Below are 21,581 nucleotides of genomic sequence, written 5' to 3'. Positions count from 1 at the left end.
CAAAGAGAGGTTATGGAAAGGAGTAGTGACCCAGCTACATTATCTACAAGTCATCCCTTATGGAGTGGGATTTCAGTGTGTGTAAAGATGCCTGTCATTTGAGTTGAGCTGTATTTCCATGGACAACACTTGGATCTTCACACCAGCCCTAAAGTGGAGGCGTCTGAACAAAGTTCCTCACTTTAGATCTATAGGCTGAACCCTGCCTTTTAATGCCAAACATGGAACAGAGTTCATGTTTTGTTTCTGAACATAATTTACAGCTACACTCAGGAGCAGAGGGGGAATTGAGCAGTAGGAGGGCAGAGCTTGCTCCATGTTAGGCTTACTAGGAGGTGCTGTGATATACCTGTCATAAAATAATCTCATCTAAGAATGGAGAAACAGTAACATAATCTGAATAGGAAGAGAAGGTTGGGAATTTTTTTGAGCTGCAACCAAAACTACAAGTTTTGCCATAATAATGGCAACAATACGTACTCTTTATAGAGCTAATGATAAGAACAGAAAAGGAAATTGAATTGAATTATTTTAATACTAAGAACTGAAGTATCTGAGAACAGATGGATCAAATAGAATAAACATGTATAAAAAAAGAAGAAACCAATGCGCAAAACTTGCATATGAATGTCTGCTTAGTATATACCTTATGAAGTATTTGCAAACTCCTCTAGCATTCTTGTTGTTTATACTCTTGTTTTTTGTGTTTGTTCTGAATGCAATGACAAGTGAGTAAGGCTTGGCACCTGTAATGACTTACAGTGTCATCATTCCATTTTATGCAGGAAAGTGAGGGATATTGTGAGAAATCAGGAAGGACTTCTTGAGCGTTACAGCAAATCATCAGCTTTTTCTTTCCCACTGCAATTATAACAGCTGAACAAACAACATAACATGATAAGTTTCTTAAATAATAAAGGTTGATGTTTGGATGCTACAAGGAAGTGGGTTGGTGTTCAAATGGTTCAGGACGGATTTTTTCTGCATTCCTGGTCTTAGTGTCATCTTGTGTTGGTATGCAAGTATTCATCTGTCCTAATTCTTAAGGAAATTTCAGTGTCTTAAATATTCATCATATATGTTTTGTCTAATTGCTCTTTTATTTGCGTGCATTCATTTGAAGAGGACTTGTGATATGTTCTCTCCAGCATTTTTTGAGATAAATGTAATTGAAGATATTTTTAGTATTTTCCTTTTAAAAACAAACAGCCTCTCCCTTTCTTCTTGGAGGTAGGAGAGCTCTGCTTTATTTGGAATAATTTTTAAAAGCCTAACTGTTCCCTTGAGCTCAGCATCTTTATTCCTCTCCCCATTATTTTTATGAACTGCTGCATGCCTTATTTCGTTGGGAAGTCTGGCTGTGGCTCTGCAGGAGGATGAAGGCAGCATGCCTGAACTGCTTTCAAACTATGACGCCACGTGCTAGTACTTATTTCTTACAAGTTTGACTAAATATTTAATTATAGGTATTTTCAAGAGACTTGTGCATGGGTTCCCATGATCTCATTCCTTGATTTTTAGAAAGAAAAGAAGTTAAAAGTGAAGGTTGTGATATTCTACAGCTATCCAAATATTCAGCTTTTGCAATGGCAAATCAAACTTCTGATACTGCTTCTACATTTGGGTGCCATAAGGATAGGTAGCTTTTTGTGAAAACAGCATTATTTGTTTTAGAAAACAGGTGGCTCTTTGTATAGTGAAACTAAATTAGTTATGGAAGTCTGCTTCATGACTGGATTTGTTTTCTTGTCCAATAATTTGCAAGCTACCAGGTTTTCCACACTGTTGGGAGGAACACAAAGGTTTTCTGCAATATACTCATATCAAGGTCAAACTGCACTCTTGCTTAATATCCTGGACACTAAAAGATAACCTGCTTTCAAGAGCCCAGTAGACATTTAGTAATTCAGAAGATTCTTTCTTGCATTTTAGTTGAAGTTAGCTTATGGATGAAAAAATAGGATGACAATGGATAGGTGCACAGGCTAAGAAACTCAATTAAAATTGGCCTTTGTAAATATCTGTTTCAAACAATTGTATGTAAATAGTCAAACCCTTAAGGGCTTTTTTATGCACATTAAAGAGAAACATATCCATACTGGAAGAGAGGAAAATGAACTGCTCTAAGCCCAGTTAGTCTTGCTTCAGTTCAGATACCAGGATTAACAGGACGGAACAGCAAAGCATTACTTGACAGGTGGGGAAGGAGAGCAGACTTTCCACATCATTCTGCTTTGCCCTCAAATGGCTGGAGATTTTTGTGTTCATCAGATGCATGCCAGGTCTCTTTACTGTAGTGTCTTTTCTTGTTAAAAACTAGTGCTTCCATTTCCCTGTCAGCTTTAAGAACCCATCAGCTAATAGTTCATCAGTTTTTCATACAAGTTCTTTTAGAGTACTTAAATACCATTTAGTCCTGGTAAAGTGCTAGTAAACTTGCTGCTTTGTGTTGTACAAATTTGATTTAAAGCTTTTTCTACTACCAGTTTGGATTCAGATGGCTTCACAGACTCTTTCTCCATAAACAGTCTAATGTAGAAACCTTTCTGACTTCCAAAACATTGGAATCCAATACTGTTAGTCAGTCAATACAAATATAAAAGAGATTGAACAATAAAATATAAAATTAATTTGGTTCATCTGTCACAGAGGAGAAAGGTCTCCAGATTGTGATTTCAGCCCTCGTCATTATTTTGGACTGATGATCAGTAGTCTAGCATTTATATGATTATCTATTCATATATGTACTTCAACTCACAGAAGGTCTGGAGATGTTTTTACACAGTTAAATACATTTCTTTTGTTCAGCTCCACTTTTCTGCTTACCTTTTTTTGTTGCAGCTCTACAGCTCCTACATCAGCATAATCTGTTCTCTAGTTTTGATTTGAATACTTATCAATAGTCTAATCGTATTTCTCTGGATGTTCTTCTCACATAGTGTAGAAGTATAAAATCACATTCTATCCATGGCCAAATTTACAACTGGACAGACTTATCTGGATTCTTGAAATTGCATAGGAGCCCTTGCACCCTTGTTCTTTGTTTGGTTTGTAGGGGTTTTTTTTTTAATGCTGCTTGTTTGAAATGCTCTTTGGTTTGAGCTTTGCTATTTCCTGTCAAACTTCATTAGCTGCTTAAATGCTTTATTTCCAAGAATACAAAGTTTTAATGATTGCATCTCTAATTGGTGTGTCATCCTGAACTGTGCTTGCATCTGCCAACTTTCTGTTAAGTTTAAATAGTCTTCATCTTAATTTTAAGCTTAAATACCAGTAGCCTGTTTCTGGGTTTTTTTTAGGTAAAGTTGTTCATCCTATTCCAAAAGTCTTCCACAGTCTAATAAAACTGAATTCTTTCTTTCTGCATCATTTTCTCAGCTTATTTATGAAATATAACTGTAATGCCAGAACCTGTGCTTTGGTACTAGAGCTATTTCAAAGATGTAGCCATGGAGACAGTCTTGTTGTCAGGTGGCTAAAAAGCTATTTTTTTTTCTCCAGGCACTTCAAACATTCTTTTATATGTTATTCTTATCATTAATAGCTCCTTCTTCATTTTCTCCAAGAAATTCTCTGGATATCTGCTGTGTATCATAAAACCACCTGTCTTTGCATTTTGTAATCAGAATACACAAGGGCAAGGTTCTGTGCACTGTTCTGAGACTCAGATCTTTGCACATGTGACCATTAAATAATCAACAGACTTTAATGAAATGCTGGCAGTGAAATCTGATATTATATGGAATTAGCTGAATTTTAAGATTGGTTGCATACAAGACATTTAGAGCAAACTAATCTTAAAATTTGACAATCCTTATAAGCATATAAGGAAAACAGGCTGATTCATGTAAATAATGTTTTATGTTGTGCAGCTAGTAAAAGCTCTATTTGGAACTCCTTTTTTTTCTTTGTATTGGAATTCCTGCTTTTCTTACTTGGCATCTGAAGTTAATACAGACCTAAAGAAGATGGGAATTCACAGAAATCACGATTTTGAATCTGTAAGATATATTCCTGTGATAACATTATTGAGTTACACACCATGCTGTTGGATATTTGCTATTGCAAGAAATGATGCATTCCAAAGTCGTACTACAAACTTCCTTACCCTCTGGTAAACTGAGGGCTTAGGAAGCTAAATCAGCTCAGCATTTGTGCCCTTCTGTAGGTTCAGTTCTGTGTATTTCAATCATCCTTTATTTCTAGGCCAAATACTACACTCAGGGAGACCTAAAGCACATACAGATGATCACAGCAGTTTTCATTCTTTTCAGGAGAATTGAACTGTGTAAACTCAGCCTTTACTCATTGCTTCTTCATTCAGAGCTAGTGTTGGCTGCTACATTGTGTTCAGACACCATGAGAAAACTGGATTCTGAACCAAAGGCAATCTGTATTGGATTGATATTTCAATAACAGGTGGGGAATAATAGCAATTAATAACATGGATTTATAGGTGTGGTGCTGTATAACAGTGGTGAAGCTTTGATAAGCTTTGATGAGCATGTTTACAAGGTCCTTGGAGTTTTAATAGAGTGGTTTTCATTAACTTTATTTATAACCTATAGTTTTTATTGGCTATACTTAAATCTGGTCTATAAGGATTTTGGAGGTTTAGAGCAAACTTAGAGATATAAAATGTTAAGTAACTTTATCCAGTGAGTGTGTTTATCCAAATATGTCGTCAAACTTCTCAATTTCCTTTTTAGAAAGCCAGTTAGGGACAGACTGACTCATTCTCCTGTCTGACAGAACAAAAAGACATCCAGAGTTTAGCTGGCAAGACTGTTGAAAAAAAGGGAGAATTTTAGGATTTCAGGGAGTGGGTCTTGCTTCTCAGTTCCTCAGTTGGATGCAAGATGAAATTTTGAAATGAGAAACATGTGAAATCTTGTCTAAACATTTAATAAATTATGTCCAATTTCCTGATGACTTAAACGCAAATTGTAGGATCTGAACATTCCTAAAAGTCTTTTTAATAGTAGTAAATTTATACATCAGAATAAGGTTTACAGTGCACAGAATTTCCTGATAACCCTGACATTTTTAGCAGACAAATCACAGTGAAGGGAGAGGAGGGTACATGGTCTCCATTTCTGCTAAGTTTTATTTCCTTTTCCACAAAATTCTCTGGTTTTGCTCAGACTATGAGGAGGAAGGAGGCTAGCATCATGTATAAGGAAGTGCAGGTGAGGTGGTAGACATTACAGTTTACTGAGATGGAAGGGTAGTTCAAGAAAAACAGGGTTTAGCACCTGATGTTTGTGGGGCATGTGCCTTTCCCCAGTGACTTGAAGATGCTGTGAATCAAGGTGCTGAGGCTAAGGAGTTTCCCTGTATCATATAAAAGCCAAAGACCTTGGCTGCTTTTAAAAGTGAAGAGCTCTATTTTAAGTTGCAGGTTTTTAATCAGCTCATGTAATTTCTAGCAAAATGTGTGATTTGGAAGGTATTGGCAAGGAAGTATATAAGGCAAAGAGCACCTTTAGTGATGTGCTTTTGCAGTGCCTTAAGTTGGGTTCTGTCTCTGCTGAAGATGCCAGTGGATCTTGGTCAGAGAATGAGAGCAAACCTGTGCAAGGTATATCTCATCAAGCTCATGAACACATTTGAAAACAACCATGTTTCTAGATTCAGTGAGTTTCCCTTCTACAACATAGAGGCAGGGTCTGGGAGAAGGTAACTGTTGCTAGGCCAAATCTGGCAGACATAAATCAGTTAACTAAATAATTTCAGTGTTGTCCCTTTTGAACTTTTAATCTCTGTTTTGGGGAGGGGAGAGGAATAAAAGTTTTCTGTGGCAGAATAATTCCCCTAACATCTCTCAGTAGTCATCATGACTGATGGGTTTGGATTTTTTATTTGCTTGTTGCTGTTGTTGATGATCAAATTATGGTTCAGGAGTCTAGTGCTGGAGCCTTCCCTTGTCAGAATGTCTGTACAAGCTTCAGCTTTTACCAGCCATGTTTCCCATCATAAACTTTTCTGTGGGAGCATGAAGGGGCTGGTTAATTCTCTGCCTGCTCAGTCTTTGGAATTCCTTCAAGTTGCACTTCACAAGGGCCATTGTGTCAGATTTTATCCCAAGGGGTGTGCAGCTGAGACCTACCACAGAAGGAGAGTAGGCAGTTCTCCATTTGGAATCACCCTGAAGCATCAGACCTTACTGCAGCCCACTCCAACTCTCCTCCTACAGTTTTATCTGTAGATGTGGATCTCTCTGTTGCCAAAATGAGTACCTTAGGGTTCTTTTTCAGTCTTAGCCAAGTATCTGGCATCTTTCAGTAGAGTAAGTACTGTATTGAGCTGTTAAAGGGAATGAATTATTGAACAAATAGAAAAGTATAATTTTGTTTATGACAATGCAACTTTTATAGAACATTTCTAGGGAGATGAGGACTTTTCAGTACTTTGGGCATCCAAAATGAGAAGTAAAATTGTTGACACTGCTTTTGGAGAACAACTCTGTTGCAAGGGAGAGACAACATGGTCCACTAGGTTTTCTTGTATCTACTCCCATTTGCTGCTCAGCCATCCACCTGACCTGTGCCTCACCATTACACACACTGAAACATACACAAGTCTGAATCACAAATTTTAAAGACCAGAGTTCAATATGTCCTTCTCAAATGTTTAGATAATTTCTGTGACTTTTTTCCAATCTTCTTAGTAGAAAGATACAAATATTGAACGTAGTTTTTCAATGTGTTACACTTTGTCTTCAGACTCTTAAGTAGGTTGTGTTACCTTGTCCCAGTGTTTGGTGTTTTTCTAAAAGACACTAAAATGTGCATTTCAGGCTCAAGAAGCAAAATAATGTACTTACACAAAAATCAAAATTGCCATGGGAGAAGATTTTGGTGTTTATTTTTAGCAATTTTTTCATGTAATCTCTGTCCTTAACAAACTTAGTGCTTCTGATGTTTTTATTTATTCTCTGTTTAAAATTACTGTGCCAGTACAGAGACTGAGGCTAAGGCATTTTTCTTAAATTGCAGCAGCCTCCCATGCATGGTTCTCTCATATGTGTGTATATAATACTCAGAGGTTCTTTAGCTCAGCATAAATGCACTGAAGCTCACAGCATGCCATGGGAAACTTGGTTGAGTTTAGATCACAAGTCTTGGTAACTGATGTGTGACCTGCATTCTGAGTTCTCATGGCCATTTTCTCCTGCCTGTTTTTAAGATATGAAACTAATTATAGCACATGTAAGTCGCCTAAATTTTTCTGCCACAAGAAAGATCTTAACTTCATTGAGATTTCTCCTCCTCCACATTCAAATAGGAGTACATCTTTTCCCATAGCAATGGCTTTTTTAGGAAAATTATGAGATTGTCAAGTTTTCTATCTTGGACAACGATTTAGGGATTTTTCTGTCTGTCTGATGTTGTGTGTTTGCTTTTCAAAGTTACAGTTACAAAATCCTGTGCCAGTTTCTCCCTCTCTCACAGCCCCACCCTGCAATGAATCAGAAGTGCACCCTGTCTTTTTTTGGTCACAGGTCTTGGTACAGTCATCTGCCTCTATTGTTGCTTATGATTAGACTTGTTGTGCCGTGCCACACATGGAGTGGTGCCCTCAGTCTTATTTGGAAATGTAAATGGGTGACTGGAGCGAGTGCCCCATTTCTGAGGGCAGTGCCTCCCCATGAGCATATTTGGCCTGTGCTTCATCGCCTGTGCTGGTCACTGCTTAGGTGTTGATTTACAAGAGCCATAAATACGCTGAGACTTGCCAGCTTAGAAAGGTCATCCCTCCCTTTGAGCTCTGATATGAGGGTTAGAAGAGCTGACCAGGGCCACCACCATGGTGGTAAAGGGTGGCTTTCCACAGTTGTCCCTTTCAGAATTTATGTCCTTTTGCAAGGAGGGCAGTGAGAATCTCTTTCCCCACACATGAGGGGAGAGAGGGTAGCAGTGTAGGAGAATGTCCTTTGGCTAAGGTTATTCATTGTGCTCTCCTCATCCTCCCAAAGTGGGCAATGATAGTATTGATTCCTAATAGTGATAGTGTGCCTGAAACAGTGAACAGACATGTTGTGTGCCCAGAATTTTAAAATATCTAAATATTAGTCTGTCTGTGTCATTCCACCAATGTCAGTGGAGTTGCATGAGAAATGTTTGTCATCTAGATTTCACATCTCCTTGCTAATGACAGTAGGTGGAATAATTTTGAATTGCGCCACCAATCTAGAGAGAATTTCCCAGTTACATTAACACTGAGTCCTATTTGTATTTGTTCTTGGAATATTGCATTGAAAAAACATAATGTGACCTTGTTTGACAGTTTTGGGATCTTAACCCTCAATTCTATTTATTTGCTCTAAGATAAAGTATTTTTATCTTTCATCATGCATGAAGGCTGTTGTAAGCATCTTCAAATCCTTGAATTGTGACAAGGATTCAATTTCACAACATCTGTTGAAAGTTATGTAGTGCAACAGTACATAGTTTTCCACATACGAGCATGAGGTAATTAATCTGTGTACATCACTTCCTCGAGTCTCCCTTCGTGCCTCACTGGTGTTATTAGTGGGACTGTCCCATTGGAGTGTAATGTAGAATAAGAATGTTAACGTTGTGCTTGTGGTGGGTCTTTCTTATTCACCTTCAGAACACAAGATACCCATGAAAAAGGTCAAATGTACACAGATCTGGCATCCATTTCACAACTTGCAAGACATAGTCTCCAGCATATGTAATACATATAACTCATTGCCAGAAAGCTAAAAGGAAATGATTGCATTTGAGTACAATGCAATCTACAACAATAGTTCAGTGTGCATGAAATTAAAAACCTCTGGTAACACGTGTAGAATAAATAAGTTGACAGTGTTTATTTTAACTGCAGCTCTCTGTAGAGATAAAGTCCTGCTTCTTATAATATTTAATTGGCTTCATTAAGAAAAATAGCAAATATTAATTATACTCATTCTTCCAGAATATTAAATTTTCCAGAGCTGGACATGGAAAATATCACTAGTCCAATGTGTAAATGTGTTTGAATTAAAGTATAGCAGTGTTACGTTGGCAACTAATACACTTCACCTTTTAGTTAAAATGGTTCCTTCTTTCCTTGATACCTTGTCCTGAATTTCAAGCACCGTTTACTTGATCTACTGTGGGTAGCAATTACTTTCATCTGACACTTTAAAATAAACCCAAAACACTTTGCCTATAGCTCTCAGTTTCATGAAATTACCTTTCTTACCAACTCAAACCCTGAGCAGTCTTATAATCTCATTTAATTCTAGTGCAGTTCTAGGTTGATGTTTAGTCCATGTAATAACATTGCATTAGAGCATAAGAAGGTACACAAGAGAACTGTAGCCTCAATTCAGTATTGAGTGTACATCCAAGGAAGATACAGAGGAGGCTGAAATAGCTAATGTGGAAATGATCAAAAAGTATTTTTTAAGTGAGGGCCTGGAAAATGATTTAATTATTTGGAAATATGGAAAGGTATGTTTGGCTTATTTGTGTGTGCTTGGCTTTTTTATTCCTTTGTTTTTTAATATTTATTTTTCTTGGGAGTGCTATGAACAAGAATTTGAGAGACTTAAATGTAGGAAGGCTCAGGTAAAAATGTCTAGGTACAGCAGGCTGAGTGACAAGTTACCCCAGTTTTAAGAATAGAGTTATTAGAGAATTGTGAGGATGAAGCCAAGGGCTGAAGGATAAAAGACAGATTCCCTTCTGTTCTCATGAAGTTGGGAATGAGGACAGGTTGCTCACATGGTGAAATTTGTTGTGTTGGTGATGGCTGGAGTACACTTGAGTCATCATCATAGAAATTATGCTTGACTCTGAGTTTCTGTGAGGAGAAGCACAGAGAGTGAATGGATGAAGAAAGACATTAAAAATAAGACCCATGGAATGCTATGGACAGAGCAGAGGTACACAATGGTAAGTTTCCAACTCAGAGTACCCTGTGAAACACTCAGAGAAATGAGCCCAAGCTGGAGTCACAGAAACAGTATGGGTGAGATGGTAAGGAAGTGCTAAATGCTCATTTGTGCCCAAGGCAGCCAGATTATCAGAGAAAGTGAAGATTGATTAAGTTCAGAGCTTTGCCAGAAGAAGAGATTTTGTTAAGCTTTTATTGAGAGCAGTTTTGGTTGAACATGGAAGCCAGACCAGAATGATGCCTACAATGAAAGTGAGGGAGCAGGTCTTTTGGTGAAGAGGTCTGAGTTTGCATCAGGAGCCCAGGCAGCCAGCACAACTACCTTGGGGACAAAGATCTGAGCAACCTGCTTTGACTGTGAAGTTAGCCCTGCACTCAGCAGGTTGGGCTGGAGGCCTCCAGAGACCACTTGCAACCTGTATCACTCAATAGCTTGTTCTATTCACTGACTGGCACTGGCAGCAGTTGGAGCAAAAAGCAGTGTTTTGTAGTGTTTTGTTAGATGAGAAAGACTACAGATGTGAGACTTGTGCAGATTAGGTTTCATGGAAAAATACCCTCATATTAGTGGATGATCCTTAACCTTAAGACCTTACTAATTTCTTCTATACCAAACTGCAGAGTTTTGTGCTAATATTTGAATTCTGTGAGCAAAATTTATCATAGCTACCTTTAAAAATTAAATATAATATATTAGCAAACTGCTTTTTTCCTTCTGTCCTCTTGAATAACATTGACCTCTTAACAGGTGTATCTTTGTAATAAAACTTTACCCTTTGTATAGTTGAGAGTCTGTATAGAATATAGGTTTGAAGGTGGAACTCACCTATACATTGGGACATTTCTTCCTTTCATACAGTTTAACTCTCAGGTACCTGTGATTGATTTATTTTCCTCATACTTCCATTTCCTTTCAGTAAATGGAAAATGGGGAATAGCTGTGCTTAGATAATATTTAAAGCTCTTTCAGATATGCAGTGGAAAAGGACTGTGTAAGTGCTAAACATTCTACTATTTTGCCTTTTTGTTTCTTTTTTTTTGTATGGGGTGGAGAGTACTATGTATATGCATAAATACTTGTATACATATGGCATGTGTTTTCAAACTGGGAACATGCATATCTGGAAAACCTTCCAGTTTCATATTTTACCCTTGTAAAATGTTTTCTAAAACAGCAACTTTTATTATTTAACTGTGCTACAAAAATATGGAATGTGGAGAAGTGATTTCGGACAAATGCACACATCCTCAGGGAAGATGCAGTGGACTCAATTAGAACCTGAAGTAAGTATTCCTCATAGTGCTTAATCCTGCTCTCCATCTTCCAACCCCATGAAATGCAAGAGCTTCTAAATGAGGCCAGTAGCTTTTATGGTATGATTCTTGAGGTGCACCTCGTTGTCTGTGTATCCAGCTCTTCTGGATTTATTATTTCTTACATTTCTCTGAACTTGGTGCTGCTGTTTCTTTACATTTTAACAATAAAACCAATTTTTCCCTTCTGGACTCTAGTTGACTTGGTCTGCTACTACTATGCACAGATTGTTTGTCTTGATGTTCCTGTCTGGTCTGCAGGCACACACAGAGAATCATTCATGTTGAAGTGCAGGAATGACCTATCCAGTTGTCCATTGGCCTCTTTTTCTCCCCAGAACTTTTCCTCATATGCCAGGAGTTTGTCAGGCTTGTGGCTCATTTGTGGCTCCATGCCTTAAAAGTGTGACTGAAGGTGAATCACTACAGTGACAGTAGCATAGTTTTATTCTTTGTTTGCTGGTAAATGTCTGTTGTTAGGAGTGAGACTGGTCACTTTGAAGATCACTCTGTGTCTGAACTACAGCAAGACTATGGAGGATCAGTTTTTCGCAGGCAGCAAGAAAAATACTTAAATTGCCTAAAGGGTTAACCCTGAATGCTAATCTGGTTCTTATATCTAGAAAGTTTTCACTCATCCTGTCACAAGCTTAACCTCCCAAATCTGACAATGTACAATTGCTGAGGACAGTCTTGTTGCCTTACTGGAGAGTCAAATTCTTGAATCATTAAGGTGAAGAGCTTTTACTGAGTCACCAAAGACTCTTACATTTTGCACAATCCAAACATTGACTCTTTCAATGAAAAATGCCATCAATGAAGGCCATAAGGAAAAACAAAGACTGTAGAGATGGATTGTCCATTTTATGTAAAACAAGATCTTTTTGTTCTATTCACTGACTGACACTGGCAGCAGTTGGAGCAAAAAGCAGTGTTTTGTAGTGTTTTGTTAGATGAGAAAGACTACAGATGTGAGACTTGTGCAGATTAGGTTTCATGGAAAAATACCCTCATATTAGTGGATGATCCTTAACCTTAAGACCTTACTAATTTCTTCTATACCAAACTGCAGAGTTTAATTCATCACTAAAATTTTCATGTAAAAATTCTTCAGTTCTGTTTTGCTGAGCACACGGGCAAGAGAAAGGAAGTGCTTTCTGTGCTTTCTTTCTGCCTTATTTGAAGATATATCCAAAACAGTTTGTAAGACTTGGATCTAACTAATGATTTCTTTAATCTTGCCATAAAAACTTGTTTTCAGGATCTCAGCATCACTGTCTCATAGCATCTAAGTTTTTTTCCTTTTGATCACAGTCACATGTACCTTCTCTGGCTTGTATACATTGTATATCCTCCAAGGATATCTTTAGCATATGCTGTAGTCTTGCTCTTTGATAAAAGCCAGGCATGTCTTTGGCTAATTGAAAGTCAGGGGTTTTGCTTTGAACCTGAAATACTGTTTGGAATGCTATATATCCATCATATAGAAGAGGATATTGCTTCTGGCTAAATCTGGCTAAAAAAGAATAGTAAGTTCATTGGTGAATACTTCCTGCTTTTTTTTTTAAACTTGTATTGGAGGTAAGCAAAAATTTGTGTCATTGCTTTATGTGTGAAACTTTTTCTAGAGGTCTATTTGTTCTTAATCCAAATGCAAAGAAAATTTGAGAAAATGCAAATTGGAGTAAGAATTTTCAAGTGGAAGAAAAGGTCACTTTGCCATGTCAGTCAGGCTCATGTAGGACAAACTGTGTCTCTGTATCTTAACTTAGTGAAAGTTTTTTTGGTTGTGGGTTTTTTTGTGGGTTTTTCTTTCTTTTTTTTTTTTTTTTTTTTTTTTCTGTTATGGCAGGCAACTGTGTGGAGATCTTGATGGTGACATTACTTGGCAAACAATTTGGAATCAGCTCAGTAAGTGACATCACACCCCCTTAAGGTTTTCCACATAAAATACATCCTCAAAAAAAGAAAAAAAAAAAAAAAGACTTAATCTTAAAGCTATTATTATATCCTCTAAGGGCTCTTTAAGCACCTCAGCATTCCCTCTCTTCCCACCATTTTCCAGGCAGTTTGACTAAAAGTAGCAATCAATAGTGGTAAATGCTTTACAGTCTTCTTGGGAATGGGAACAGAGGTGGGGCAGAGGGGAAGGGTTAGAGGGGTATAGAGAAGGGGCAGGGAAGAGAGTTTTAATCCAATGTCTGTCCTGTTTAAAAAATAAATGAATTACTCCAATGCTTAGTCTTTCCCTGTGTGGAGCTTTACACAGTGTGAGCACATTGTCTAATGTAACATTTTGCCACTCTTAGCAAGTGGAGTTGTCTAGCTCTGCCTCTAAGAGATGAATGTGTTGTATTTTGAGAAGACGACAGCAGAGTAGAAAACTTCCCTTGGTCTCAGGGTTTGGTTCCTGATTGATGGTGATTCTCAAGAACAGTTCCTAGTATGTGCTTTTCTCTGTGTCTGTGCTTGCCTGCATCTGTACACATTTTTCTGAGGAGCCAAGCATTTTCTTGCCCGGCCTCTGAGCTGTGCGCTGTAAATCCGGCCGTGTGCTCAGTGTGTGCTGCCTTTGATGGACGTGCAGGAGAGAGGTGCAGCACACGGGGGAACGCTGCCAGAATACGTAGGACATGATCTTACACAGGCCAAGCAGAGGAAGAATTATCTGTGCATAGTGTCAGTTTAGAATAGGTTTGATGTTCTCACACCCAAACACTTCCATCTGTTCCTAAACGAAAGGAAACTGAGACAATATTCTCCTATCTTCTGGGCTAGCTATACAGGGAATAGGAAATGTTCTTTGATTTTTTTTTTCCTTAGGATGTGTTCAGTTTTATTGCAGATTCAAAGAAGGCACAGTCTAAAGTGGCTTCTTTTAAAGACAGTAAATGAAATTTAATTCTTAATTCTTCTGAGAATTGGTGTTGAAACTGTAACACTTTTTTAAAAAGCTGTGGCACTTTTAGGTTACTCTTAAAAAATAAAGCTGTTTTTATGGGTTTTATGCCAACTCTGATATGAGACCTTTGTCATTGTTACTTTCAAAGTTTTCTGGACATTATCCTCTGCCTTTGCTTTCTCACTATGTATTTCTGTGTTTTGTCCAAATATCTACTTTTCCTTATGTCTTTTTCTTCTGCCATGAAAGGCTGCATGTCTGATGACATGCTCTGTTCCTTACATACCGCAGAGTGTACCAAGCTTCTAAAACACACTGAAAGGTTCACCTGCTTCCTGTTGGTTGTAATGTCATACATCTGCTTGTCTCCCTGTGTTCTTTGCAGTGTAACATCCCTGACATTCCTGCAACAGTGCTGAAGAATCTGCCGACTGTTTGACCTACCTTGCTGGCTGATGGAGATGTAGACATAATTGTTTGTTAGAAGTCATTATTCATGTTTTCCCAGCTGAACTCTCAAAGTACAATTCCACAAAGATTTTTAGTGGATGCAAAATAAAGCAGAGAGATCCTTAGATGTAATGTTAAACTGTGCATATTTCTTAGTGCTATGGTAAGAGATAACCTTACCTTTCACATTCTTGTTCCAGCAAGTTTGTAAACTCATCACTTTTTTCCATATATTTGCTGTGCTTCCTCTTCTCTTCCTCTAGTTCATGCAGTGTCTGTCTGTGTGCTTTTTCCACCATTAGAAGTTGTTCCAGCATTCTTCTGTGAACTTCTTTCTGTTTCTCTACAACTTTATCAAGCTGCAAAAAGAGGGGGAAGACTCCTGAAATATTTTGAAACTTTTATTTTTTTGGACTTTGATTACTAAAAGAATTTTGAGAGCAGCTAAAAAATATAATTAATAATAATAAGCCTGGTAGCAAGGTCATCAGGTATCAGTTTAATTCTGTCAGTCGAATCCCAAAAAAATTAGGTACTGTTTTTCAAGACCCTCATTTGCCTTCCTTTCTTCCTCCTGCAATGAGTGATCCTCAACTTTTTTTAACTAATTAACAGTTACTGTTCCCAGGGTTGTGCTTTTCTCATAGATCACTGTGGTAGAGAACCAGATGTCTTGGCAGAAGAAGCATTGTCCAATGCTTCACACCATGGTGGATGACTGACTTTTGGTTGGGTAGAAATAGCTGCCTCACTTATAGCTGCCTAGGAAATAAGAGCATTAAATTGCTTTTCTAAGGTAGTGGTAGATCAAAAAGCAGTTTTCTGGTTTCACAATAAATGCATGGTTGTGTCAAGGGTGCAGAACAATCCTGTGTCTTGTGCTTACTCTGAGCATAGCTCTGGCTTTCTGGAATAAGTAAGTGCTGAATTTTTTAATAGTTAGAAGTATTTCTTTTTAATGGTGGCATTTCCTGTTATGTTCCTCAGATTGCACATGTTGTTGAGGTCTTTTTTCTTTTATATGGCACCTATATAGCACAATTTGAGTGTAAAATTCCCTTCCTCAAGGACTTCTGCTTAACACCTGATCAGAGAATCAATAAGCTTGGGAAAAACTTCCCAGATCATTGATTCTAATTCTTGACCAAATACCATCATGCCAACTAAACCATAGCACTGTGCCATGACCGGTCATTTCTTGAACAGTTTCAGGGGATAGTGACTCCACCATCTCCCTGGGCAGCCCATTCCAATGCCTGACCACCCTTATAGTAAAAAATGTTCTATTTTTCTAAATATTACTATATAGTGATATTTTAATATAAATAATCTATTTTAGCTTTTGGCAATAATTTTTAATTTTGCTAAACCACAGAGATATTGGCATTACTGTTCACTAGACTTATGCTGTTAAAATAACTCCACAAAAACTGTGATTAGAAGAGAGAACTAATTGTGAAGATTATGTTACAATTTTGAGTTCAGTGTGTGACTGAACAAGTGTGTGTGTGTGAAACCATGAGTGGTTTTCCTCCTTGGGCATCACTGATCTAGCTGAAGTTTCAGGGAGGATCACTGGAGGCCATCAAAAGATCTGGGAAGAGTCTGTATTTGTGACCAACTTTGTTCCCTGTTTGTTCCCCTTTGGAGACTGCCTCCCTCATCAGGTCAACATAGGAATCCTTGTGTCCTTTTTGGAAAAAAAAAATTTTGAGCTTACAGCCCAGTGCCTCCTTCTAACCACAGTCTATTCTAGTAGGCCAATCTGATTGTAGTGTTTCACTCTATTAATAGGAAAGAATTCACAAATGGGCAGTGTGGGAAGCAAAGCTGGTTCTGGTTCTCTGATGTTTCCCCCACAAGGAATTCTATGTGCCACAAGAAACAGTGGGGTTTCAGATTCTTAGGGCCACTGCTTGTTTTGGACAATTTAATTCCAGGGAGTATGATTAATTATCTTTTCCTCATGTTTATTCACAGTTTGGCCAATAGAAATTATGACAGAGAGAGCTGGAATGCCTAAATATTACTTTCTTGACTAAGTGAGGATATCATCAATTTCTGCTTAGGTTTCCAAGCTTACCCCTGCCTATCTCAGTTTATTTTAAATCTATATATATTATCTTATGTTCTTCCTAAATAATTGTTAACATTTTGTTGACAATGCTGTGAATGAAGAAGAAAGAGCTATTGACAAGGCTTTGAAGATAGTTTGAGTCCAAAATATTCCAACAAAAAAATTTTTAGCCATTTTTTTCTGCACTTATGGCATTAGAGAGTCTTTTCTAATGTAACATAGCTGAGCTTGTTTCATGCATGATCAAGAAATGCAAAGAAACCTGTGATTATTTGTTTTGCTGCTATTTTGTGGTGCTCTTACAGCAGATGATTAAGGTTTTTTTACCTTGTTCACTGGTCATTTGTATGCTTTTCCCCAGCAAGGTGACTGCTTTCTGGAATCATGATCCTGAAGCAGGACCTCCCCTGGAAAAACATTTCTTACCTAAACTCTTGCATATGCAATCTCTCTTAGTAAGCAAGAGTCGCCTTATACAGGAATCTTTTGGCTGTGCTTTCTATGTCTTTTAAAGCAGTTGGAAACTGGTTTGCCTTAAAAGGTCAGGTTGAGGAAAACTGTCCATTTTAATTTCTTCACACTCTCCCTTATTTTACCAGAGGTGGAAATTTTAAAAATTGAAATCTTTTGTTTAGCTTCTAACTTCCAAAAAGATGTTTTATCAACCTTCTCCCCACCCCACCACCCAAGATTTCAGAAGGGTTTTTGGAACAGGTATTACAGATGCATAAATGCCATCACCTAAGTTTCTAATCCCTGTTTTCTAATCCTGATGATGCTGTCAGGTGAATATACAGTGTTGTCAGGAAGCAATCTGGCTCCTGATTTTTGACCAAGTTCTGATGCAGTGCTGCTTGCAACTGTGGCTCTGTTTTGCTTAAATTGATATGAGCTGGGCATCAGCTTTGCAGGGGTGCCTGCTGGTCTCAGCCCTCAGTGTGAGGTGAGGCAGGCTCCATGGGTGGGGTTGAGAAAGTAAAGGCATTTATGTGGATTGGACCACCACTTTGAGAAAGTATATGTAAAAATCTGAGGAGATATGTAAATTGCTGTCATAAGAAAGCACTGACATTTCTGGCTACAATCTGATCATAAATTAAATTATCCTTGTCCTGAACATGTAAATGCTTGATTGAGATGGGGGTTAGTCATCAGCCAGGCAACATAACCAAGTATAAAATAGTCCTGCTTCTTGCACTGTTTGGTAAAGGATGTGGGACCCACCAGGAGAGTTTTATATGTTCTGTATATTTTGTTTGCTTTAGAGTACTTCTTGAATGGCTACAAGAAGTTAATTCAAGCAGTAATCTAAGCAGCATGTATGCAAAAAGAAAAGTTATTAATTCCAGGGTGCTATTTTGCAGCTCTCCATGCTTTACACTTCACAGTAGCACATTTGTCACTGTGGAGATTACAACAGCTAGTGTTCAGGATGGGTGAGGTGTGTATTCAAGGCAGGGAGTTGAAGCAAAGAATTTTAAATGGGAAAAAGAAGAGCACGTCTCTTGGGGAGACCTGCTCATATCAAAGAGAAAAGTATGAGCTGCTGTATTAAAGCAGTTGGCATGCTGCAGTTTTCCCCTGTTGCTGGGAGTAGAAGATGCATTTCTGTTTCTTTGAAATATCTTGTCAAATCATTTTTACTGTGAGCATTTGGCTGTTGTGGCTGGGACCAAGGTGGAGATTGTGAGCTCGGGAGGGAAGGGAAGAAGTGCTAGGACTGTCTCCTGGTACAGGTGGCTCATAAAGGAGAAAACTGGAGAGACAGCAATCCTATATCACAATTGATGCACACACTTGAGATCTGTGTGTGAGATATGTACCAGGAAAGGGCATTTGGCCTTGTGACACTTGTGTGTCCCTGTGCAGCATACCTTTCCCTCTCTGTCTGACCACACAGAGCAGAGCCTGGGACAGGGCTGCTGAATTTCCATGTGGTTTGTTGAGAAAATGATGTGGCCCTCTGCAAGATAAGGGCACCTCCCTTGGGAGCAAATTTCACTCTTGCATTTTCCCTGTGAGATCTTGTGGCTGACTCCCATGTCTCTAGCAGAGAAGAGAGAGAAGTCATGTGAACAACCCCTGCTGGTGTGAGATCCTCACACAGAATCACAGAATTTCTAGGTTGGAAGAGACCTTTAAGATCATCGAGTCCGACCCATGTTCTAACACCTCAACTAGGTCATGGCACCAAGTGCCACATCCAGTCTTTTTTTAAACACATCTAGGGATGGTGACTCCACCACCTCCCTTGGTAGATGATTCCAGTATTTGACCACTCTTTCTGTAAAATACTTCCTCCTTAAAATACTTCCTCCTTAATTCTAGCCTGTATCTCTCTTGGCTCAGCTTGAGACTGCTGCTGGAGAAGCGTCTCCAACAGCCCTGGGTTCCTCAGATTGCTCTGGCCAAATGCTAGGTCTGCCCATGCAGAAATATCCATTTATATGCATGCACACAAGTTTACTCAGCCTACACAGTTCTTAGCTAAAAACCACAGAGGACTAATGAGCAGCAGTATAAATGTCTTCTGTTGAAAATTAAAGTGATAAAATATTAATTGTATAAATGTCTTCTGTTGAAAATTAAAGTGATAAAATATTAAGTGATTTGTTGTTTTGTTCTTGCTAACCATATGGGCTTTTTGCTAGAATTAATACTTGAACACGCTGTACAATACAATGGAAAATCAGAGGCATAGCCTTACGTAACTGTGAATAGTTGAGCAAGCTAAAAATTCACATGAATTTAATAGCTGAACTACAGCCTCTAACTCTTGACTGAAGTCAAACTAGGATGGTGTATCTCATACCCATTACATCAGAACTGAACTGTTCATCTTTCTCTTTTTAGATTGTTTTGTGTTTGGTGGTGTGCCAGAAGAAAATCCAGGGTAGTTACATTTTTTATCCAAAGTGCAGTGTAATATTATTCCTTTTAATAATATCCTCACAGTCATTGTTTATAAATGTATGATCCTGAGTTTAGGATTACCAGAGATTTTGGGAGCGCTCCTTCCCTTCCCTTTTTCAACCCTAACTGAGCCAAATTTCCATGCAGATACATTGGTGGTCTTTTCCTGAGTGCCACCTTGTCAGCACTGCTGTTTGATTCTCTTCCTGTGACTGACTTATTGGTGCCCTACAGCTGTGGAGGGCAAGTTTCCAAGGAAAGTTTTACCAAGACTTACCAGATGTTGTGAGAACACAATTGAATAGACTTTGTTAAAATACTGATGAGGGTGCATCTTTCTCCAAGGTGATTGGCAATGGATTTCAAAAATGGATTCAATTTTTAGTTATTCTGGATGTATGCAAAATACAGGGCTTTCCTCTCATTTAATTTCTTTTATAGGAGCTCTCAAAGTGGTAGGAGGTTCATTATATTTCGAACAGTAAGGCACATGATTATTTTTATCTTTGGCTATATTATTGGGAAAATTAGAAACCAGAATCTGCCTTCTGATGCCATGAAGAGACAAAGACACCACAAATTCTGCAGTGTCTTCATCTTTACCTCTCTTTTCCTACATCACCATCTCTGATTTTTTGATTCCTTTAAAAAACATGGTTTATTTTTGAATCAGGGAAAATTATTCTTACATTGTTATTCTGCATTTACTAGAATGTTGAATACTCTTCATTGTCTATTCAAGAGAAGTGGAGATTGATCTGAAGACAGATTTTTTTTTTTTTCAAAAAACTGACTATTTCTAAATTTATAAACCACACAAATGGAAAACCTTTTCAGGCCTTTGAATCAGAAAAAAACCAAAATAAAAGTCTAATTTCTTTTATAGACCTCAAATATGAGCGCTAACAGTAATCTTATCTCAAATTTTTTAGGCTGTAGAAAGAAATAGCTGTAGAGCAAGTTTGATTGAAAAAACCTGTTTTCAAAAACAAAAAAAAGAAAAAATTACTTATCTCCTCATGGCCAAAGAAGAAATGGTTTTGGTCTGTCACACTGCTCATAGGTTTTGCAGATGAAAGATGTATTTATGCTGCTTTTTACATTTCTTCACCTATGAATCTTGTTCCCAGTGAGTAAAGTTGTCCAGTCACCAATTTTTCCCACTACATTCTTAATCAAATTTGCCAAGAAACTTTGTTTAGAATAGATAAGAGAATTGTGAGAGAATGTTAAAGGACTGGAAGGCTTACAGTTGCCTTGTGAAATTAATTGTAATTTCACTTGAGTTTTGGGAAGATTCTCTGTGTTCAGAGCTACCAGGCAAAACTCTCAAGGGTGAGATGCACATGCAGATACAAAGGTACTTTGCCCTAGTACCAAAGGGAGAATTTAAATGGCCTGTTCCTGGACTTTGACTGGTTCCACCTCTCCTTTGGTCTTTATATGTGTTTTAAAAATAATAAAAAAAAAAGAAAACCTCTGGAAAAACAACAAAAATTTAAAAAAAAATTTAAAAATAAAAACAAACAAACAAAAAAAACCGCAACAAAAAATCCCCCCGAATTATGTCAGAGAATGGATCTCTGACATAATTCAGGGGGATTTTGAAACTGAAATTGTGGAATACCTGCCTATTACAGAATTCTTTGGTTTACCAAGACCAAGAAGTGGAGTGGTCCTTCTACCCTTTCAGTTGCTCACAGGTGTTGAACTTTGCCTTTTGAAATTGGCAAATTTGGTGGTGCTAGAAATGATTTCTCTACCATTAAATGTAAGAAGGAAAGAGTGTATCAACTTACATAAAGTAACAGACTGAGCTTATGTTTTCAAACTGTTTTGGACTTCTCCTCAAATTATTTCCATTTGTGCTCAAAGTTTCTGTGACATAATACCACAATGTTCTAAAATAAATTAAGCTTAACAAGTGAACTTTATCTGTTTCAGATTACAACCAGAGATTTTAACCTTTGAGCTTCTGAAATGAGAGTTGATCTTTTGCCTGACATGATTTTGACT

The 21,581-nt window shown here is 37.8% G+C and overlaps 2 protein-coding genes across 3 annotated transcripts in view; one reads left to right on the top strand and one right to left on the bottom strand.

Moving 5' to 3' along the window:
- CMSS1 (cms1 ribosomal small subunit homolog) overlaps positions 1-21,581 on the top strand; it is a 223,588-nt gene that overhangs the window by 57,102 nt on the left and 144,905 nt on the right. The window lies entirely within an intron of this gene.
- The window catches only part of FILIP1L (filamin A interacting protein 1 like), a 147,653-nt gene that overhangs the window by 55,369 nt on the left and 70,703 nt on the right, over positions 1-21,581 (bottom strand). The window contains exon 5 of the mRNA XM_063148088.1: positions 14,756-14,934. Coding sequence (XP_063004158.1) covers positions 14,756-14,934 — 179 coding nt within the window. The remainder of the gene's footprint in view (positions 1-14,755; positions 14,935-21,581) is intronic.

The sequence above is a fragment of the Melospiza melodia genome, chromosome 2, assembly GCF_035770615.1.
Source record: "Melospiza melodia melodia isolate bMelMel2 chromosome 2, bMelMel2.pri, whole genome shotgun sequence".
Lineage (NCBI taxonomy): Eukaryota > Metazoa > Chordata > Aves > Passeriformes > Passerellidae > Melospiza > Melospiza melodia.
The sequence above is the reverse complement of the archived record's forward strand: the minus strand, read 5'-3'. Positions and strand labels throughout refer to the sequence as shown.